The 23,609-nt window shown below is 33.9% G+C and overlaps 1 protein-coding gene across 1 annotated transcript; it reads left to right on the top strand.

Moving 5' to 3' along the window:
* The first annotated feature begins 867 nt into the window (after positions 1–867).
* On the top strand, positions 868–14,016 carry LOC110116641 (mediator of RNA polymerase II transcription subunit 11). The gene is made up of 3 exons (XM_028692310.1): positions 868–1,210; positions 1,300–1,416; positions 13,831–14,016. Exons 1-3 carry the CDS (start codon positions 1,154–1,156, stop codon positions 14,005–14,007), a joined length of 351 nt encoding a protein of 116 aa, XP_028548143.1. The 5' UTR covers positions 868–1,153; the 3' UTR covers positions 14,008–14,016.
* The last annotated feature ends 9,593 nt before the right edge of the window (positions 14,017–23,609 follow it).

A 23,609-nucleotide genomic window follows, 5' to 3' on the forward strand; every position in this document is an offset into this window, starting at 1 on the left:
GAACATTGGGCCTTAAGCAGAATGTTGGGCCTGAACGTCGGGCCTTGAGGTGGTGGTGCAACGAAGCTCCGACGATGGTCCGATGAGGTTCCAGCGGTGGTCCGGTGAGCTCTGGTGGTGGTCTGAAGAGGTTCCGGCGGTGGTCTGGCGAGCTCCTGTGGTGGTCCGGCGAGGTTCCATCGGTGGTCGAGGAGGAGCTTCTTCCTTCTCTTCCTTCTCTTCTCCTCTTCTTCTCTTCCCTTCTTGCTTGGGTCCCCCTTCCTTGTGAAGAATGAGGGCTCTATTTATAGATTTTATGGAGTGGCATAGCTCATAAATAGGCATGAGATCAGGGGCGAATAGGGAGTGGTTGAATGGACGGCCGATATCGAAGGTCTTAGAGATGTCGGAATTTGGCGATCTTGGACTTGTTGGATTTGTCTCGTCGAGCCGTTCTATTCGAGTATAAGCTCGTTAAAATCGGAGACCGTTTGGTATCTCAAATTGCGGTTTGAACCTTTCAACATCGCTTCGGGTCCATGATTCGGACCCATATGGGCTCGGATCGAGTTGAATTTGGTGTCGTTGGGTTCGTATTTCCGATACGCTCAGTTCGATTATAAGTTTGCTGAAATCGGAGTTCGGATGGTCTCCGAATTAATTTTTGAATTTTTCAATTTGATTTTGCATCGAGATTTACGCCCAATTAAGATAATTTTTTGACGAAATAATTATTAGATTTTTCATATAAAATTTTTGATATCTCATATATTTCCTATTTGTATATGCTAAATTTTTATAAAAATCAAAATATGAAATAAAAAAAGGTATTTAAATCGAATTATTTAGAATCAAATTGGCTCGGTCCAAAAAAAATTAATTTCAGATCAAATTCAATCGTGCTAGAATGGAAATTTATTTCGAATTTGGTAACTCGATGGAGCAGACTCGGCACCGGTTGGCTCGTCTTCCTCCTGGCCGTTCTCTTCTCCAAAACCTCCATCCTCCCACCCCGCCGATTTCCTGAACTCGGATTTATATCCCGCCCCCTCGCGCTCGTCAAGCTGACAGGTGATTCATCGATCCCTGGTCGAGGCTGCGCGGCTCCTTGGCATATCTTCTAGGGTTTATACGTGCTACACAAAATTTGCTAAGGCTTTTTATCGACATAGAAATGATGGGCCCTCAGAACCAGTCTACGTCATTGCAACGCCTTAATCATGCCGAGAAGGTCAGATAACGATCTTAAACAGATACCTAATTATTTCTTTTTGCTATTTGACGATATGCTATTGCTTTGCTTTTGATATGTTATTTCAGAGGATTGTTCGTGTGCTTGAGCTCGCTGGATTGGTGATGGATGAGCTTGCTAATTCGACCGGCCCCAGGACTGAAGTGCTCGCTGGTCATTGCCGAGAGTTCATGAAATCCATTAAGGTGTTTCTCCGAGAATATCTGTTTCCTTTTGCATATTGTTAAGAAATATTTAGCTTTATTTCGGAATATGATTGCTTAAGGCTATAGCAATTCCCAAAATACGATGTGCTAAGCTTTTGGGTAACGCGGTTTAATGAAATACCTCCACGATTTGTTAGTAAGTTGTTAACTTATTCTCATTGCTTCGATTTGGTATTAAATAAAATAGTGATCATTGTAATCATTAGTCTTATACCAGTAATTTTGGATTAACAATAGTTAGATAGAAAAAAAAAACATGCATTCAAAACATCAACAAAGTTGCTATACCACTACAAGTTTAGAAGAGGATCCTACATTCCTACTCATTGGTCATTGTAGGAAGAAGATAATTTCTAGTCAATAATTAGGTTAGGCTGACTTACCCTAATCATCATTAACCTTATATATCCTCATTTTTTTCATTTATGTTTTGCTTGAGCTATTAAACCAATTCTTTACTAATTCTTTTGAATAATGTCTATGTTTACCTTAGGTCTATCATTTTATCTTCCTAATCCTTTAAATTTTATTTTATTTACTCAACTAATGAGTGCATTTTCTATCACTTATTTAATTTGCTCAAATCACCTAAATCTATTTTCTATTTTAGTATCTTTAATAGGTGTTAGTCCAATCATCCGTATAATATATCATTTTTTAAATTTATCTTCCCACTAGTTTTGCCATGCAAAAAGATTGAGGAAACACAAAGATGGAGTGGCCTTAAATACCGTCCAATCTCTTCATGATTACAATTGCTAATATTACCAAAATATTGTACTTTACAAAATGTAAAAAATAGTCCCTGCAAAAAGGAAAATAACACCAATAACCATATTATCAAGTCATCTACAAAACTATACCATAATGCTAGCTAGAGATCTATCATATATTTTATAAATAACTTTAATATAACTTTGGCGCACCTTTCTTCCTTGATGCTCAAAATTTGTGGTGTTTGATCAAATGATTTTAAAAATGAATAAAGATCAAATGAAGATCTTTTCTTTTCACTCTATATTTTTTATTAATTATTTTAACACAAAATTACTTATATAGTATATCTTATTAGTGTGAAATTAATTTGGTTATCTAAATTGATGTAATTGTTCTAAGACTATATCATTGTCTTATATAACTTTTATCCTATGACTCATAAGTTTGATTCCTCTATGATTATCTCAGTCTTAAGCATCCTCGTTTTTCTTACATATTGATATGAAAAAGTTTTCTCCTATCATTCAACATCTTTTTTGTCTTCAAAATATATTTAAATGATTTGTTAACCATGCCCGTGTAATGTTCTCATAACTCTTCAATCTCTATAAAACTTTACTTTTATGCATCTTCTTTAGAGCTAACTCCACTTTATTTATTTATTTTTTATTCAGTTCAATATATACATAACAAATTTCTTTATTATATTTATTTTGAAATAATTCCTTATTAAAACTCTTATTTAAAATTTCTCAGAGTAGCGTTTTTATATTTTCTTGATTATTCACTTTTAACTATGATCTAATTATATTCACTTACAAGGTATCTAACCTAATCAAGGCCTTAGATTTCTTATTTCTTGTCTCCTTGTCTTCTTCTTCAGTACCAAGCTTATTATATTAATCATTAAAAATTATAATTTTTTATTTGCTACCACTCTCTTTGTAAGAATTCTTGTTTTCTTAGGCCGCAATTGATTCGGCTTTTTTTTTGCCTTTTATGTTTCGAAATGGTAGAATTTTTTTTGGGTGTTGTTTGTTTGTGACACTTTTGTAGAAATGCTTTTTAGGGAACTGTATTTTTGTATTGTTTTCAAAAGCTTTAGGGTATTTATTTCTCTGTTAAAAAACTCTGTTCTCTCAAACAACAATTTTAAAACTACCTTATAGAAAAGGTAGAGGATAACAAATGAAGCCTTAGAACTATTGTATCCACTTTTTAGATATATATTTTTTAATCAATCTCATGTAAAATCATAGGCTATTGTGAAATCATCTATATTTTCTCCCATTGCATTTTTATCTCCTATTTCATTCACATCTTAAATTTATAATCAAACTTATTTGAACTTTATTTCCATTTAAATTACCTCCAATAAATACCCGTTGTTTATCAAGCATACATTCCCAAAATTGATTTTTGAAACTATTTTCTTATTAACTTTAGGAACATAAATAATGTATTTATGATATCTTTATCAATAATCAACTTAATGGAAATCACTGCATTACTAATATTTTTTTCTCGTCAACATTCCATTTCTACACTTTTAGCACAACTCTATGTCTATTAAGCCATATTTTTCATATTTCTCTCATTTTTTTTAGTTTCTTGCAATGTAGCAATATTTATTCTTCTTTTAATCATTATTGTCACTAATTCTCTTATAATCTCATTCAAAGTCCCTAAATTCTATATAATAAAATTAATTTTAGTTTTAGATGCAGTCAACCTTACTCACTTTTCATGACAATTTGCTTAAATTATGGTATGTAACTTATGGGTGATGTCAAAATTAAGCTTGACTTTTTTACTACAATCAGATTAAGTTGTGGTGCATAAATTTGTGGTGATGTTCTAGCAACCCTCGCTTATCTCTATAATTGGGTTTTGTTGTGGCAAGTCTTTTTTCATGACAATTAAGTTAAATTAGGGTGTATAACTTGAGTGATATCATAGAAAGTCCTGCCTATTTTTACCATAAGTGGGTTTAGTTGTGTTGCGTAACTTTTTGTTGATGTTCTAGCAACCCATGCTTTTCTCTTGAATTGGACTTAGCTGTGGCAAGCCACTTACAAGTAACATCCTATTATATCTTTTTTTGATTCACCACAAATAAGTAAGATCATGACATGTTGCTTTTTAAAATATTGTATTACTAGCAGAACTTCTTAAAATTATAGTAAACGGAGAGTGCACGTGCATTTGTTTCTATTAGGAATGTGTAAAACATTCAGGGAATCTGAAAGAGCCGATGAGGTTTGGTCTTGAAGATGTTGAAATTTCCATGTTGCATTGGAAACCAGTAGGAGTTCATTAATTCCTACAGCATCATCTATCATATCTCCTCAAACTTGCTCAAAGTCACTATTTGCAGAACACTACAGAACTTTCTCGACTTATTCTCAGCTTTAAAAAATGTTATGGGAAGTTCAACATTGTCCTCCAATTATACTAAGCCTTTATTTCCTTGGAGATTGTTGTGCTTTGTGATCCAGTCCTGTCTTTGAAAAAAGAAATTGGAAGTTGAGCAATGCTGTTCTTTGTGTCTAGGAACTGAAGTTTGTGTGGTGTTTGATGTGTTAAATAAAGACATGCCTTAATAACTGTCATGTAGAATGTTGTTTGCATTTATTATCAGTACAGTTGTGTTCTGAAGCTCTAGGTATGTTAATTTGTCCTAGATGGGAGTTATTATGTTCTAATGGTGGTGATTAATTTATAATGGAATCTAGTAGCTTCTATAGGTAGAGAAGTTGTATATATGTATCAGATATTTTGTTTAAGTTGTTAAGTAGTTCAATGCACGAAACCTAACATCCACCACTTCTATAAGTCTCATGCTTGAAGACTTGGACAAGTAAATGAACACAAAAAATGCTACTCACTTGTAATATTGAACAATCCTTCATTGGGGCCGTAACATTATTGAAAAGTCATTGAGAAATAACTAAAAGCCCTTCAAACTTGTTTAGACTTCTTCTGCTATCAATAGTTGAAACAATACAATTGGTTTTGATATCCTAAGGTTACGGAGCAATGAGAATTGTCTGTGAATTCAGTTGTGAAACTTCTTAGTAAAAGCTGATTTTTGAAGCTGTCATGTACAATAACAACAACAACAACATCAAGCCTTTTTCCCACTATGTGGGGTCGGCTACATGAATCCTATTTTGCCATTGTGTCCGGTTAAAAGTCAAATTCTCATTTAAATCTAATAAAGAAAGATCATTTCAAATATTTTCTAACCAATTCTTTTTAGTTCTACCTCTACCTTTCTTAACATAAGTCAAATCTAATACCTCAACTTTCCTAACCGGGTCATCGGAAAGCCTCCGTTTAATGTGACCAAACATTCTAAGGCGACTCTCTCTAATCTTATCTTCCACTGGAGCTACTCCAACCTTTTCACGTATATGCTCATTTCGTATCCTATCTCTAAGGGTCAAGCCGCTCATCCACCTAAGCATCCTCATCTCTGTAACACTTAACTTAGTATTATGCTTCTCTTTTAATGGCCAAAATTAACTTAGTATTATGCTTCTCTTTTAATGTCCAACACTCGGCACCATAAAGCATTGTAGATCTCACCATCATCTTATAGAATTTTCCCTTAAGTTTGAGGGGGACTTTTCTATCGCACAATAAGCCCGATGCATTCATCCACTTCAACCATCCAACTTGAATTCTGCTGATAATATCCCCATCAATTTCACCATCACTCTGAACAATAGATCCAAGATATCTAAAATGTGTGATCATATTAATGACTTGATCACCAAAAGTCACAATCCCCTCACTAGGTCTATTACTACAAAAATTACACTCCATATATTCCGTTTTAGATCTACTCAAACGAAAACCTTTAGACTCTAAGTACATTTCTATCACATAACAAGCCCGATGCATTCCTCCACTTCAACCATCCAACTTGAATTCTGCTGATAATATCCCCATCTATTTCACCATCACTCTGAACAATAGATCCAAGATATCTAAAACGTGTACTCTTATTAATGACTTGATCGCCCAAAGTCACAATCCCCTCACTAGGACTATTACTGCTAAAATTACACTCCATATATTCCGTTTTAGATCTACTCAAGCGAAAACCTTTAGACTCTAAGGTTGACCTCCATAATTCAAGTTTACCTTCAACTCCCTCTCTAGTCTTATCAACAAGAAGAATATCATCAGCAAAAAGCATACACCAAGGTACATCATCTTGCAAATGTCTAGTGAGAACATCCATGACTAAAGCAAATAGATATGGGCTTAAGGCTGATCCTTGATGTAACCCAACCGAAATAGGGAAATACTTGGTCAATCCACCTTGTGTTTGAACACAAGTAATAGCTCCTGCATACATATCTTTAATGATTTGAATATAAGCATTATTGACTCCTTTCTTTTCAAGAACTCTCCATAGCACTTCTCTTGGAACTTTATCATATGCTTTTTCTAAATCAATAAATATCATATGTAGATCCTCCTTATTTCCTCTATATTTTTCCATCAAACCTCTGAATAAATGTATGGCTTCCATAGTCGACCTACCCGGCATGAATCCAAATTGATTTTGAGAAACATTAGTATCACGCCGCAACCTATGCTCTATAACTCGCTCCCATAATTTTAAAGTATGACACATTAACTTAATACCTCTATAATTCGTGCAATCCTGTGCATCGCCTTTATTCTTAAAAATAGGAATTAATACACTCATTCTCCACTCATCTGGCATCTTTTTAGTCTTCAAAATAGTATTAAAAAGTTTAGTAAGCCAAGAAATCCCTTCATCTCCTAAGCATTTCCACACCTCTATTGGAATATCATCAGGTCCAACAGCTTTTCCACCCTTCATTTTCTTTAAAGCCTCTCTAACTTCAGTTTTACTAATACGCCGATAAAAACAGAAATCTTTACTTTCATTTAGGGTGCTAAGGTCACTATAGTCAATCTTATTTTCACACTCTTCATTAAAAAGTTTAGCAAAATATCTCATCCATCTTTGTTGAATATCATCTTCTAAGAAAAGTATTTTTTGATCTTCATCCTTAATACACTTCACTTGAACTAAATCCTTACTACTCCTATCTCTTTGTTTGGCTAACTTATACATATATCTTTCTCCCTCCTTAGTATTTAATCTATTATATAAATCGCTAAAAGCTAATGTCTTTGCATCGCATATTGCTTTCTTAGAATCCTTACGAGCCACTTTATATAATTCCCAATTATCAGAATTTTTAAAATTAAACCAATTTTTATAACAAATCTTCTTATTTTTAATCTTTTCTTGCACAATTGGATTCCACCACCAACTATTTTTACTATTAGGAGCTTTTCCCTTAGATACTCCAAGCACATCTTTTGCAATATTCTTAATATCACTAGCCACTTTTTCCCACATAACATTAGCATCCTCATGCACAGACAAAATCTTAAGATCTAAAATCTTACTCACAAAAATATTTTGGTTAATATTCTTTAAATGCCCCCATCTAATCCTCGAAAAACGTTTTACTTTATTTTTTATTTTATGCCCCTTTATCTTAAAGTCCAAAACTAATAATCGATGTTGGGTACATAAACTTTCACTCGGAATAACTTTACAATCTTTGCAATCTAAACGGTTTAATTTTCTAATAAGAAAATAGTCAATCTGGGTTGTACTACATCCATTTTTATAAGTGATGAGATGCTCATTCCTTTTCTTAAATAAGGTATTAGCAATTGAAAAATCATAAGCTAAACAAAAATCTAATATGGTCTTGCCACCTTCATTCGTCGTTCCAAATCCATGGCCACCATGAATGCTTTTAAAATCAACTACCTCTTTACCAACATGTCCATTTAAATCTCCTCCAATAAAAACTCTTTCTTCAAGAGGTATATTTTGTATTAATTCTTCTAAGTCATTCCAAAAATTTAATTTAGAACTTATATCCAAACCTACCTGAGGAGCATAAACACTTATAATATTAACAATCTTATCCTCAACAACAATCTTTAAAGCTATAATTCTATCACCAGTCCTATTAATTTTTATAACATTATCCTTTAAACTCTTATCTATAATGACACCTACACCATTTCTAGTACGACTCCTACCCGAATACCAAAGTTTAAATCCTAAACTATCGATTTCCTTGGCCTTCTCTCCAACCCACTTAGTTTCCTGAATACATAAAATATTTAATTTCCTATGAATCATAATATCTATTAACTCCATTAATTTACCTGTAAGGGAACCTATATTCCAAGTTCCTATCCTAATTTTAGTATCAAGGACTAGCTTCTTTGCCCACATCCGTCCTTGATGCGGGAACCCTTGCCTATTTAACACTGCACCCGGGTGCCGGTGCAGCGGCCCTTGCACACTTGTCACTGTATTCAGGCCATACAGCGCGTCGCTTCCAGGGGACGCCCTAGCATTAACACAATTTCTTAAAGGATTCATGTCATTTTTGTTCGACAAGTTTTACGCTGGCTGTCGACTACCTAACGCAACCCTCCACTTTTCTCATCCAGGACTTGGGACCAGGACTTGGGACCTGGCAACGACAAGTTTTACGATGACTAAAGAAAGACCAACCATATGAATTTTTTACAAGTTTTATTTAGAAATAGATTGAGGAAAACCATGGCTTATATCTCTATATTTGGACGAGAAAGTCTAAAGATGTCAAGGCTCGTGAATTTAGGGTGCCTCTAGTTCAAGGATTTTGGTTTGATTATGGTAAGGTTTACATTTCCATGTTTGATAGAGAAAACCAAGGATTTAGGCGTCTTTCGGGTATTTGTCTTGCACTCAGTTGGGATTTAAGATGGTCTTTTGGGCTTGCTAGCTTTGTATCGGTCTGACAAGAGATATCTGGTAACCAAGACTTAATTATATTATTTAGACAAGCTTAACAACAAGTTTTATGACTTCGTCTTGTAGATAAGACGACCCATGATCCATTTGTGTTGAGTAAATTTGAGAATTGTATTTGTGTGTTGACAAATATTTTGATATAGCTTGACAACAACCATAGGACGTGCAACCCTATTATAGAGAAAAAGCTCCAAATATGAGGTTGGATTGGTTAATCATCATAAACTATGATTTAAATACTTAAAATCAATACTCTTCTTATTAGAGAAGCCTAGTAGGCTAGGACTCGTAACCTTAGGTTTAAGGGGAGGTCGATGTTTGTCTTGTATCTCGTAATTTAGAGGTATATGTAGGTGTTACAATCTGCTATATAGGCAAGATGACTTGAAATTTGAAACTTACAACCTAAATAATGCAAAATAAAAATATATTCTAAATTATGCTTTTAAGGTACAAAGAGCCATCTAGTCTCAATCAGATGTTAAACAATTAGAGAATGATTAACAATGTAGGATAACTTTCATAGATATTAAGGTAAATAAATGGTTCGTTATCTTAATCATCCCTTCTTGGATGTGCTGTTACATTAAAAAATGTATATACATCTTTCTTTTGTATTTAGTAGGAAGTCGGATTATTTTCTTATTTTTCAATATAGATTATTAGCCTAAATGGTAAACTGGCCAATTGGAGCCAACATTTTGTATGCATTATGACTTGGTGGAACTGCTTATAGTGATGACGATTTTTATGGTTGACTTGAAAAAAAAATGTTCTTATTTTTTGTGTTGAATTTTACATGATTACATGTTACTGGAAAATCAAGTATAATTTTTTTTTTCATAATTTTATCTCCAATTTCACAACTATTACAATCCTTTCATTACACATCTTAATAGCGTCTATATGTCAATTCATGTCACTAGTGATAATTATTCTTCCGTTCCCTGATATATATTAGTGGATTGTTCATCTTTTTTAAAATTGGTTTTGCAAATTTTCTTTTAATCCAACTTGAAGACTTCAAGTTCTAACTACATTTATAATAAGATTAAATCCTTGTGGCCAGCTTGATGCAAATAAAGCCATGCAGCGAACACAAATAAGAAAGAGAAAATATAACAAAAAAGAAAGTATACCAAAATTTAATGTGAAAAAATAACCTAAATTAAAAAAAAAAAAATACTGAGCCACACCACACCACACCAAGAACTTCACAATGAAAATTGGGAGAAATTGTACAGGTATCTTTCTCTCTCACTCTATTTTTGTCTCTCTTCACTCTTCACACACGTTCTATATAGAACTGTCAAAGGGACTCTCATAAACCATCCCAAATGCAACCTTTCAAGTTAAACATGAAAAATAAGAAAGAAAATTATCCATCTTTACTTGCAGCACTGTGGCATTGGATTTTGGAGCGTCGTAGCGCTCAACTCTCTATCTCTAGTTTGACTAGCAAAATTGAGATTTGGAACGCCGCGATGCTCCACTCTTTGTCTCTAACCAGCACACATGTACAACGTCACGGCTCTAGAGTATACAATGCCATAATGTTGTACAGTTGTACGGGGAAAAAAAGTTTGTGGGCAAGGCCGCTGAACCCAAAGCAAGGGGAGGCCCCCTTGCAACCCCTCGGTGAGCTCAATCGACGGAATTGAGATTTGATTCAACAGTACAATCCGATTAATTGACACAATCATATTCCACACAAAACTAACACGGCTTAGTCTCCAAATATCACATTTCTCCAATTTAATCCCTTGATCATACAAAATTGCTCCAAAAAGGTATCTCATGTAGAATTGTGATTACCAAATTTATCCCAATTTTTAGTCCATAAGTGATCATTTAAAAAAAAAATTTATAATCAAGAGATTAAATTGGAGAAATATAATATATGGGATTAAATTGGCCACATATGGATAGTCAAGGGATCATTTATAATACCCTCATCAATAATTAACTAAATAGAAATCCAACTTGAGGTGGGCAATGCTTTGCAAAATTTGGTTATTTGTGGAGATAGCTGTGATTACTTTAAAGTGAATGTTTGGTTCTATTCTCTGACAACCACTCCAACTCTTTATTCTTTAATCAGGAAAGGGCTGTAATTTGCCTTCTATTAGCTGCATAGTCTTGTGGGACTGTTAGAGACGGCAGAAACTATAGCTTGTTTAGAACTGATCTCACTTTATAACCTGACATTAAAACTTAGAAGCTCTTCTTGGGTGTTCCCAATTAACCTGATGCAACCCAAAACCAGCTTGAGATATTACAAGAGAAATGCAGGATAAGAAGAGTGGTTAAATTTATGTCATCCTGGATATTTAACTAGACAATATCTCTGGAAGATGCGGGTCCATAAACAGCGTTTCTTTTCTTTTTCTGTGCAATGCTTGTATTTGTAATTGCTTCCTGCCGTTGTTCTCAATTAACTCTGACTCCGACCATGTGTGGGCTGCTTTGGCTGTTTCTAAGAGATTGTTCCTCTTGTGGCGTATATCCATAAGATTAATGGCCATGGATTATTCGAACCTTTTATGCTTATTTTTTAATGACCTGTGGATAATGACTTGATGTATTACAGTGAGCGACGATTACTATGTAAACTAATGCTGGATGGGATGATTTTTTATTGGAGTAAATTAGCGCTTAAAGGCTTGTGTAAACAGTAACAATTAATGTTTGATCTTTTTAAAGATTAGCCTATTATTTACTCATATTTTACTCGAGTATTTTTTTTTTAATGTAAAGTCTATCACCTCAAATTTGCATTTAAAAGAATCATTGGTAGAATGTAGTGAATAGAAGAATGGATCTAGACAAGGTAGTACCATTAGAAAAAAGGATTATGACGCATTGACTAAGGAAGTTTGTTGTATTAGACACATGCACTTACCTAATACGTATCAAACACACCATATACATGTCTAATTAAAAGAAATGAAAATGAATTAACAAACATAAGTGTTCACTGCATGTGTTATGATTAATAAATTTTAACTTCAAAATTATAATTTAAATTAAGCTTTATTGTCTCTTTTATTTTAAAATATATTACTTAAATAACTTAGCAGCTACTAAATGCTAATTTTATTTAGAAAAACCATATGATAAAGTCCCAAGAGAAGTGCTATGGAGAGTTCTTGAAAAGAAAGGAGTTAATAACGCTTATATTCAAATCATGAAAGATATGTATGCATAAGCTATTACTTGTGTTCAAACCCAAGGTGGTTTGACTAAGTATTTTCCTATTTTGATTGGATTACATTAAGGATCAGCCTTAAGCCCATATCTTTTTTGCTTTAGTCATGGATTTTCTCACTAGACATTTACAAGAGGATGAATCTTGGTGTATGCTTTTTGCTAATGATATTGTTCTTGTTGATAAGATTAGAGGGGAGTTTAAGGTAAAATTATGGAGGTCAATCTCAGAGTCTAAAGGTTTTCACTTGAATAGATTTAAAACTGAATATATGGAATGCAATTTTTGTAGTAATAGCCCTAGTGAGGGGACTGTGATTTTGGGAAATCAAGTCATTAATAAGAGTACACGTTGTAGATATCTTGGATCTATTGTTCAGAGTGATGGTGAAATAGATGAGGATATTATCAGCAGAATTCAAGTTGGATGGTTGAAGTGGAGGAATGCATCGAGCTTGTTGTGTGATAGAAAAGTCCCCCTCTAACATAAGGGAAAATACTATAAGATGGTGGTGAGACATGCAATGCTTTATGGTGCCAAATGTTGGCCATTAAAAGAGAAGCATAATACTAATTTAAGTGTTGCAGAGATGAGAATGCTCAGGTGGATGAGTGGGTTTATCCTTAGAGATTGGATATTAAATGAGAATATACGTGAAAAGGTTGTAGTAGCTCCAGTGGAAGATAAGATTAGAGGAGTCTCCTTAGATGGTTTGTTCACATAAAGCGGTGGCCTTCCGATGACCCGGTTAGGAAAGTAGAGGTATTAGATTTGTCTTATATTAAGAAAGGTAGATGTAGACCTAAAAAGACTTGGTTTGAAAATATTTGAAATGATCTTTCTTTTTTAGATTTAAACGAGAATTTGACTTTTAACATGACACAATGAAAAAAAAAAAAGATTCATGTAGCCGACCCCATGTAGTGGGACAAAGGCTTGATCTTGTTGTTGTTGTATTCTGCTCTATGTTTCTATGTATTATTTATAAAATCTAATTTGTTGACCAAATAATCAATTTTCTCACCATGAAGTTAACAATTAATAATATGATATAACTATTTTTATTCAATTGATTTTGAGACATTTAACTTTTTAAATACATAATTTATTTAATAAATAATTAAAATAAATGTATTACTATACGAATTCATCTTATATTTATTTAGTATCTGTAATTACTATGTAAGCTTTTAATATTTAAAGATATAATTTTATAATGTCATGTTCAATGAGTGTTCATGTCTTATTTTTTAATAATAGATGTCTTTTGTTCATATCATATCGAGTCCTTATTCCCGTATACATGTTGGTGTAGCATAGAAAATGGAACTTTCTAGCATTTTTGCAATCAGGGACCTTTAGTTTGGTTCAACTGATGGGTGTGCATGAATATCTATTTAATAATTTCATGTTTTTCCATGAACTATTAGAGATTTTAGCAAATGTAACGCTTAAGTTATTGTTATTTTGAGATTTTAACATATAATGGAGTTATAGAACTTGATATATTTATATTTTGGCTTCTAACTTCAACTGTTAATGTACTACTGTGGCTTTGAAGCTTAAAGCATGTTTCTTACCGTTGCAGGAGATCCAAACGACATTAAGAGAAGAAATTAAGAGTGCCTGTGAGTATCGTCCGTTTGAGAATTGCGATTATGGTGCAAGAATTTCCAACGAAATTTGCTGCCAAAAACTGGAATACATTGTTGAGCAGTTGGATGGCATGAACAGAACTATTAATCATTGCAAAGATGGAACTTGATAAGGTAAACATTTATTTCATTTCATATGTTTTTTGTATTTTGGGAGTTTTGTTAAACTAATATTTTGTGATTTTGTACTTTGGGACATAATTTTATTGCATCTACTTTCTTATTTGCCAATATTGCTATTATTTTCCTGTTAAAATCCTTAATTTTTCATTTACGCAATTCTGTCTTCGTGAGGCTTACGCCTCAGACCGCCTCGAGGCTTACGCCTCGCCTCACGGACGAAAACCGCCTCGAGGCGCAGTTACGCAATTTTAAACCTTGTTATAGACATCATGAGGTTCCCCCGTTGACTGCAGAGTTGATAGGTTTTTATAATTCCACCCTTGGCATTAAATTTGCCAAACAAGATCGTTTGGTATAGCTTTCTTTATGCTTTGTTTTTCAAATCACAAATACAATTTTTATATGGTCACTATTTTTCGTTGTTTTCAATAATTTTTTGTGCTAGGAAGTTGTTCTCTACAGCAACTTTAAAAAAAATTACTTTTTTCGTAGCAGAACAACCATCTGTATTAAAAGCTGTAGTTGTCCCAAACAAACCCTTAAAGTCTGAAAGATTTTTGTTAACTTCAAAAGATTGGATCAGTTGACTAGCTTTTATGGTTTGTCATTCATAGTATGATATTTGGTGAAATATTCTCATCCGGACTCTGTTGACATTAATGTTAGCCAAAATCTGCTTCTTTTTGCTTTTTTAATCTCATCGTCAAATAATTAGCAATGTACCCACATACCTTTATCTCTATCAGGTTGTTATGATGAGTTGTTCATTTCTATTCCATCAAAGCCCTCCATTAATACCATTCCACGCTTTAATGAGTCTGGCAAACAACATTGGCTATTATGTTGGTATCATTAAAATAAGGTTGGTCTTCATTAATCTTAGGGCATCTCCAACCGAACTCCAAGCTCTTGAATGACGTCCCTAGCCAGCTCCAGTGGAATTGCAAATTTCCCGCTATTTGGCTGCGGGTGAACAGTGGGACGCCAATATTGGCGTTGCACTATTCATCTCCGCCATTTTTACCTCTCTACCGAACTTGCCGCGGGAAAAAAGAGATGACCGTTACCTGCAAAAGTGTGAAAAGTGGAGTTCCATTGGAGATGAATCACGGCATTTTGTAGTTTCACGATATTTTGGAGTGAAAAATGAGATTTTCGGTTGGAGATGCTCTTAAAGGTTAGACTAACTTTTATGATCTGTTATTCATGATATGACATGATCAAAATATTGTATTCATTACCATGTATGATCATACCCTTTATATATTATATATGGCCATAAAGGCTCAAACCTTGCTTCTCCTTTAAGCAATACTAACCCCACTATAAAAAATTCTCAATGTACTCAAGAGTTCTTATGCCAATCAAGTTATGTAAGTCGAGTTTGATTTTTATAAACATGAAAGGTTGAATCATTATACATTCATGATTTGTCATCCATGATATGATATGGCTAAATATTATCTTTCATACCATGGCGCTTTTACAATTTGTCATCCATGAATGATATCGGAAATATAGTCCTACATACCATGGATGATAATACCCATATCTAATACATTGGGTGATCATGTCATTAAAAATAATGCAAGTTTCAGATATCTCGGGTCTATTGTTTAAAATGATAGTAAAATAGATGGAAATATTATTAGTATAATTCAAGTTGGATGCTGGAAGTGGAGGAATGCATCAGGAATGTTATGTGATAGAAAAGTTCCCCTCAAGATTAAGGGAAATTTTAATAAGATGATAGTGAGGCCTGCAATGATTTATGACACAAAATATTGGGCATTAAAAAACAAGCATAAAATTATGTTAAGTGTTGTAGAGATGAGGATGCTCGGGTAGATAAGTGGCTTTATATTTAGAGATATATACATGAAAAAGTAGAGTTGATCCCATGACAAATAAGTTTACAGAGAGCCGTCTTAGATGGATTGAGAACTTCAAATGTCAACCTTACGAGACAAGATGTACTAGATCCGACCTATAAAAAGAAAGATAGAGGTACTTCTAAAAAGACTTATAAAGTATTAACAAATACTTTTTTTATTAGATTTAAATTAGAATTTGACTCTTAATAAAATACAATGGCGAAAAAGATTCATTTAGCCAACTCTAATAGTGGGATAAAATTTTGTTGTTATTGTTGATTCAACATGTAGCATAAATTGCAAGAAATATATTGCATTGTAAAATAAATAAAGAATATATTGTTGTTTTTTTTAAGGCAATTTTTTAATATAAATTTTTCTAATTTAAAATTTTTTTGTATTAAAAAGTTATTTTAGAAAGCAGTAAGAAGTTGTCTCAAATGAGAGAAATTATTACGTGTGGTCACCAAATGCCATCCAGAGGTGAATTAGGACATGCCAGCGTCATGTCATTATTTTGTTGTGTATCGTTGTGTACCATGTGACGTGATGCATCCTGATTAACCTTCGGACGATCTGGTGACCGCTTGTAATAATTTCTCCTCAAACGAATGCTAAGATTAGGAATGTATGTGATGAATTTGTATTGCATTGATTTGAAGATAAGACTAATTGTGTTATATTTAAGCTAATTAAACTATAAACTATAATCTTATAAAATATCTCATTAATATTTTTTAATAGATAAGCTCTATCATTTCTTAATACTTATACAAAAGGAGACATAAGATCCGTTTGGGACGGTTATAATTTTTTTTAAAGATGATTTTAAAGCTACTATAGATAAATAATTTTTTTAAAACACTATTGTATAAATTAGCAGTTTCTTGATACAAAATTTTATTGAAAACTGTAAAAATTTATGACTAAATAAAATTATAATTACGATCTGAAAAAATAATAATAATAATAAAAACTATCGCAAACAAAATCATAATCTTACTCATAATATATTCTTAAAAGAAATCCATTTACAATATTTGTCTAAACAAAACACAAATACATATCCTATTATAATTAGATATTTTTTCTTTCTCAAACAAGAACTATTTCATCATCCAAAATAGGCAAATCTGAATAATCTTTCACACAAATTTTCAAAAAACAATTTCAATGAGCAATTGCACACAAACTTATATAAAACCAGGCGATGAGAGAGCTCTCACAATCACTTCAACACAATCAACATATTTTTTTTCAAACAAAACAGAAAAAACATATCTTAAGATAACTCAATCTTTTTTCGCTTAAAAAATAACTGTTCCATCAGCCAAAACAAACAAGTTTCTATAGAATTCAGAGGCTGCTCACCATGAACAAACTCTTCATTATATAATGGAATCCATCGAACTCAATTATATATTAATGGCCAAGGACAACCAGCTCCCGCTGATAATCCTCCGGCCTGACTTCGGTTAAATCAACAAAGACGTTAACCTCCTCAGCGCTCTGTTCGGGAAGGAAAAACTCCTCTTCGTTCTCCGTTTTGTGGGGGCTAATGGGTTCAGAGACCGTCGGAACCTTGGTCGGCGACAATGTTTGGGCCTCGGCGACGCTAGCGATGAGCAAGAAGGCAAGGGAGGCGACGAGCAGCCAAGCGCGAGCGGAGGCCATGGCCAAGGAGTAGATGATGAGATGGGGAGAGGGAAGGAGAAGGCTGTTTAAAAAGGGTGGAGGAAGGGGATTTTAATGGTTGTGGGAGAGTGGTTGAGCGGGTCAATGGGAGGACGAATTATTACGTCCGGACATTCAATTCAGACGCGTTATATCACCCGAATATATTGGGCCCAGATGTATTTGTATGACGTGGCGTGTCTGGATTGATGTCCGGACGAATCAGGATACCGGAGATAATAATAGGGATGGATTGTTGGTGTGTTAAGGGAATGTTAGGTTGATAATTCAGATGGGCTAAATTAGGATGAGTTAGGCTAAATTTTTATTTAACAGAATGTTTTTTTTATTAAACTTTATTTAATTTGAAAGGTTTATTTTGCATTAATTTGTTGTCATTGATCACCTTTTTCCTCTACTATCACCACCTCATGCAATATTCATTAAAAACAAACCAATACATATTCAGGATGCTAAATTTTTTTAATTTTATATATAAAAATATGAATAAAATTAAAAAAAAAAAAAAACAATATAGAAAGTGATCCTAAATAGCCCCTAGACAACTATCCTATTCTAATAAAATGACTTCTAAAGTTGATACATCCTCAAAATTTATCTTGATCGGGCACGAATCTCGAGGAAAAATCAAGGAGGAAACTTTCAAAATTAAATTTGGGATCATCTGAACTATGATTTCAGCAAGCTTATAGTTGAACTGAACGTCTCGGAAATATGAACCCAACGACACCAAATCCGACTCTTCTGAGCTCAAATGGGCCCAAATCAAGGACCCAAAGCATTGTTGGGAGGTTTGAACTACAATTTGGTTTACCAAATAGTTTCTAAACATGACATGCTTATAGTCGAATTGAGTGACTCGACGAAACGAATCCAACGAGCCCAAGGTCACAGAGTTCCGACATCATTAAGACCTTCAAATGTATAACAAACTGTCCACGATCAAGGGATTCAACATCGGCCGTCCTCCAAACCATTCCCTATTTACCCTTCATCTTACTCCTATTTACGAAACATGATACTCTAGGAAATCTATAAATAGACCCCTCCTTTCTTTTGAAAAGGGACCCCAAGTAAAAGAGCAAGAGAGAGATCGAAGATCGCTCTTGCCCCTTAGCTCCTCCTCGACCACCACCGGAGTTCTATTGGACCGCCACCTGAGGCCCAGACTTCTGTTGGACCACCACCTTAGGTCTGAAGTTCTACCGGATCACCACTTGAGGCTTAGACTTTTGCTGGACCACCACCTGAGGCTCGGACTTCTACCGAACCACATCCTGAGGCCTGGAGTTCTATTGGACCATCACTTAAGGCTCAGACTTCTGCCGAACCATCACCTGAGCCCCGGAGTTCTGTCGAACCACTACCTGAGGCTCGGACTTCTATCGGACCACCACCTGAGGCTCATAGTTCACCGGACCACCACCTGAGGCCTAAAAATCTCCCGGACCATAACTTGAGACCTAGACTTCTGCCAGACCACCACCTGAGGCCCGAACTTCTGCCAGACCACCACCTGACGTCGTTGTTCAGTTAGTCTTTTGCCTGAGGCCGGAGTTCTACCGGATCAACACTTGAGGCCCAGACTTCTACCGAACCACCACCTAAGGCCCGGAGTTCTGTCGGATCATCACCTGAGGCCCGGAGTTCTGTCGGACCATCACCTGAGGCTCAAACTTCTGCCAGACCACCACCTAAGCTCCGGAGTTCTTCAAACCACTACCTGAGGCCCAGACTTCTATCGGACCACCACCTGAGGCTCATAGTTCACCGGACCACCACCTGAGGCCCAAAAATCTCCCGGACCATAACTTGAGACCTAGACTTCTGCCAGACCACCACCTGAGGCCCGAACTTCTGCCAGACCACCACCTGACGTTGTTGTTCAGTCAGTCTTTTGCCTGAAGCTGGAGTTCTGCCACACCACCACATGAGGCCCAGAGTTCTACTGAACCACCACCTGAGGCCTAGACTTTTACCGGGCATTCACTTGAGGCTTGAACTTCTATCGGACCACCCTGAGGCTCGAACTTTTATCAAAACACCACCTGAGGCCCGGACTTCTGCCAGACCACCACTTGAGGCCCAGACTTCTATCGGACCACCACTTTAGGCCTGAAGTTCAGTTGGACTGCCACCTGAGGCCCAGACTTCTATAAGACCACCACTTGAGCCCTGGACTTTGACTGGACCACCACTTGACCCTCAGAGTTTTACCTGACCACCATCTGACATTGTTATTTCGTCGGACCACTACCTGATGCTTGGAATCCCGCCAGACCACCACCTGATGTCATTGTTCTGCCAGTCTACGACCTGAGTCTCAGAGTTCTACCGGATCAACTCTTGAAGCCCAAACTTTTGTCAGACCACCAACACAGGCCCAAACTTCTACCAGACCATCACCTGATGCCTGAAGTTTTACCAGACCACCTTATGACTCTCAAAGTTCTACCGGACCACCACATAATGCCCAGAGTTCTGCCGGACCACCACGCGACTCCAAAGTTCTATCATACCACTACTCGATGCCAAAGTTCTTCCAAACCACCACCAGGCTACCAAATGATGCCCAAATTTTCAAGTAATGTCAGACTGCTGCCAGTCCACCAAGTGATGTTGGACTTTTATCCCTGTTTGTCACTTAATTTTAACCATATGGTTAATTTGTAATATGATCGCCCGATGCCAAAGTTCTTCCAAACCACCACTAGGCTACCAACTGATGCTCGAATTTTTAAGTAATGTTGGACATCTGCCAGTCCACCAAGTGACGTTGGACTTTCATCCCCGTTTGTCACTAAATTTTAACCATATGGTTAATTTGTAATATGATCGCCTTCAAGGATGAATTGTGATTTTCTCTATTTGTAACCTGATGCCCAAATTATTAGTAATTTAATTTATTTTTTTATGAAAATTATGGAGTGTTCTTTGCATGTTTTTACGTCTTCCAAAATTTTTAAAGAATTTTTTTAAGACATTTGATGTGGTTGGTTTTTTAAAAATTGTGATTTTCTCTATTTTTTTATTTATTTTTACCTATTTGATGTGTAGGAATTCTTGAAGCCATTTGATGCTTTATCATGATTTTATATAATCCTTAATGTCATATTTGACTTTACAAACTCTATTTTGTTAATTTTGGAGAAGATTATATATACATATAATCCACAAATGCATTTTCTCAACTTCAAATATCATTATGAATATGTTTGAGCATAATCCAAATTATTTGGTTTTTCTAATTTATTCAATAAAATTTTAAAATATAATAAATTTACAATAATTATGAAAAATATTAAATAATTAAAAAACATCTAAAAATATTGAATGTTCATTTAATATGCATGATCATATAGCCCAAGTTTCATAAGCATTGGACATGTGCATCGTATGATATGTATTTTTAATATTTGAATGCTAATTTCTCAATGAAAAAAAATTTGTATTAAATTAATTTAAACCAATCAAAACTTAATTTGATTTTATCAAAATTATATAATAAGTACTTTATGCATATTTTAATATTTCTTGAAATTTCCAAATTATTTGGTAATTTTGTAATGTTCATTAACTAATTGATCATTATAAAAAGTGATTAATAAATTCCTTAAATACCCTTAATATTTGGGAATGTAACTTAACTTGATTTGATATTATTAGGAAGCTAGCTAGAAATTTTATTTTGACCATAATTGAACTAATGTTGTAACATATGAGCTTATATAGTCAAATAATTAATGGGTTTAACATTGACTTTGATGTTAATCCCTCATGTGAGCTTGATTATTAAAATTTACCTTTAAACATAATTTGGAAGATTCAATGGAAAATTTCAATAGAAAAATTTATTTGATTTGGATTAGATCTATTTATAGAAAAATTCATGTTAAAATATTGCATATACATGTGCATGTTATTCTCTTGATCATTTGGATAAACAAGTGATAGGATTATGATATCATAGCACATGCACCTTAGTTATCTAGTTTCATTAATTTTATTTCAATTGAAAACCTTTAACTTGACTTTAATTGATATTCGTAGACTTTTCAAAGTATATGTGAGCGCATTGATAAATTCACCATTATTGAAGAGCTAATCAAGAAAGGACTTGACCTTTTAGGAAGACTTACATAGTATTGTAGGTTAGTCAACCATAGTATCTTTTTAGATGTCATGACCCAAGATCAAAATTTAGAAGAATTGACTATTGTAAATTCTTAATTAAACTACCTGAGGTCTTAATCACATTTCAACAATAGAAACTAGCACAAGCGACTATAAATTATTTTCTTCAATTTACAAGTTCATTCATTTTCTAAAATACATAATAACTAGAAATCCAATCAGTTCATCATTCTATCTTGCTAACTTCGTATTACAAAAGAATAAAATAAAAAAAATACAGAAAATAAAACAAAATCTGAAAATCATGATCAATCTCACTCCAGTGGATCCTAATCATTTCCTAAAAATATGTAAAACTACGGTGTGAGCTACAACTCAGTAGGTTACTAGAATCTATAACTATAATCAATTCATGTCAATAGAAAGTAATATTCATATAATCAATCAATATTAGTATGAACATGTTACTATAAAATCAAGTAGCAGTCAGTGTGAACAATGTCATCTCATATTAGTATTAATAATCAATGTAAGTAAAATAATTCATAATCAGTGATCAACAACCACATGAAGGATTAGTTTATTATGTTAATTCCTATAACAATCCATTACAAGATGATTCATGTTTTATTTTATATAAATTAGTTCCCTATCCTATATTTTATGGAATATTCATTATGCTACATCTATCATATGCATGTATCTCATTATTCCTATCAAATACAATGTGTCAGTTATCCATATTATTATTCATATCAATCTTATTTGTAGTGTCATTTGTCGGTATGTGTATGCATGTCGTATAATGCCAATATCATATGTAATGTATATCATTTGTATTATGTAGTTTATGTGTATAATGTGTTCTTATATCAATCTTATCAGTCATATCATATAGCTATATAGTTTATGTGTATTAATAATCAATGTAAGTAATATAATTCATAATCAGTGATCAACAGCCACATGAAAGATTAGTTAATTATGTTAATTCCTATAACAATCCGTTACAAGACGATTCACGTTTTATTTTATATAAATTAGTTCCCTATCCTATCTTCTATGGAATATTCATTATGCTACATCTATCATATGCATGTATCTCAATATTCCTATCAAATACAATGTATCAGTTATCCATATTATTATTCATAACAATCTTATTTGTAGTGTCATATGTCGGTATGTGTATGCATGTCGTATAATGCCAATGTCATATGTAATGTGTATCATTTGTATCATATAGTTTATGTGTATCATGTGCTCTTATATCAACCTTATCAGTCATATCATATGGCTATATCATTCATTTCATGTATCATATACATATCGTATCATGTAATGTTACTTATATAATTCATCATGTATGCTTATGTCATACGCATTTACAAGCAAGATAAGACACCTAGCTACTTGTGGTATTTTTTATGTTTCACATCCTATAGGCCAATCATATAAGAATTCGTCTCAATCATATCTTTCATTGCTAGGAAGTAGTTTCATATTACATTTCATAAGTCATAAGTCATGTGGCTTTCATATAAGAAATTGTCACTTCTATCCTGTCAACATATCATATCATATTAGCAAGTCTTCTTATGCCTCCCTATTCATATCTCTTAGGATTACACCATAAATATCATTTAAAGGAAAGCCTGTCGGCCCACCCCTCTTACAAAGGATAACATGTATCCATTCAACCTGAATTAGTCAATCATTTTCAACAAGCATTTCTTACTTTTTCTCATATTCCATATCACATAAAACATATATAGCAATATCATATTTATTTAGTGTAACATCATTGTACTTATCAATATGCATGTAGGATGCACAAAATGCATGTTTTTATAAATGAATAGTAAATATTAGCATGTTGTACATTC

The sequence above is a fragment of the Dendrobium catenatum genome, unplaced genomic scaffold (assembly GCF_001605985.2).
Source record: "Dendrobium catenatum unplaced genomic scaffold, ASM160598v2 original_scaffold_169934, whole genome shotgun sequence".
Taxonomy (NCBI): domain Eukaryota; kingdom Viridiplantae; phylum Streptophyta; class Magnoliopsida; order Asparagales; family Orchidaceae; genus Dendrobium; species Dendrobium catenatum.

Coding starts and splice junctions, on each gene's coding strand:
- LOC110116641 (XM_028692310.1), top strand. CDS start 1,154: ATGATGGGCCCTCAGAACCAGTCTACGTCATTGCAACGCCTTAATCAT. Junction 1,211..1,299: donor GCCTTAATCATGCCGAGAAG/GTCAGATAACGA, acceptor ATGTTATTTCAG/AGGATTGTTCGTGTGCTTGA. Junction 1,417..13,830: donor AGTTCATGAAATCCATTAAG/GTGTTTCTCCGA, acceptor TTACCGTTGCAG/GAGATCCAAACGACATTAAG.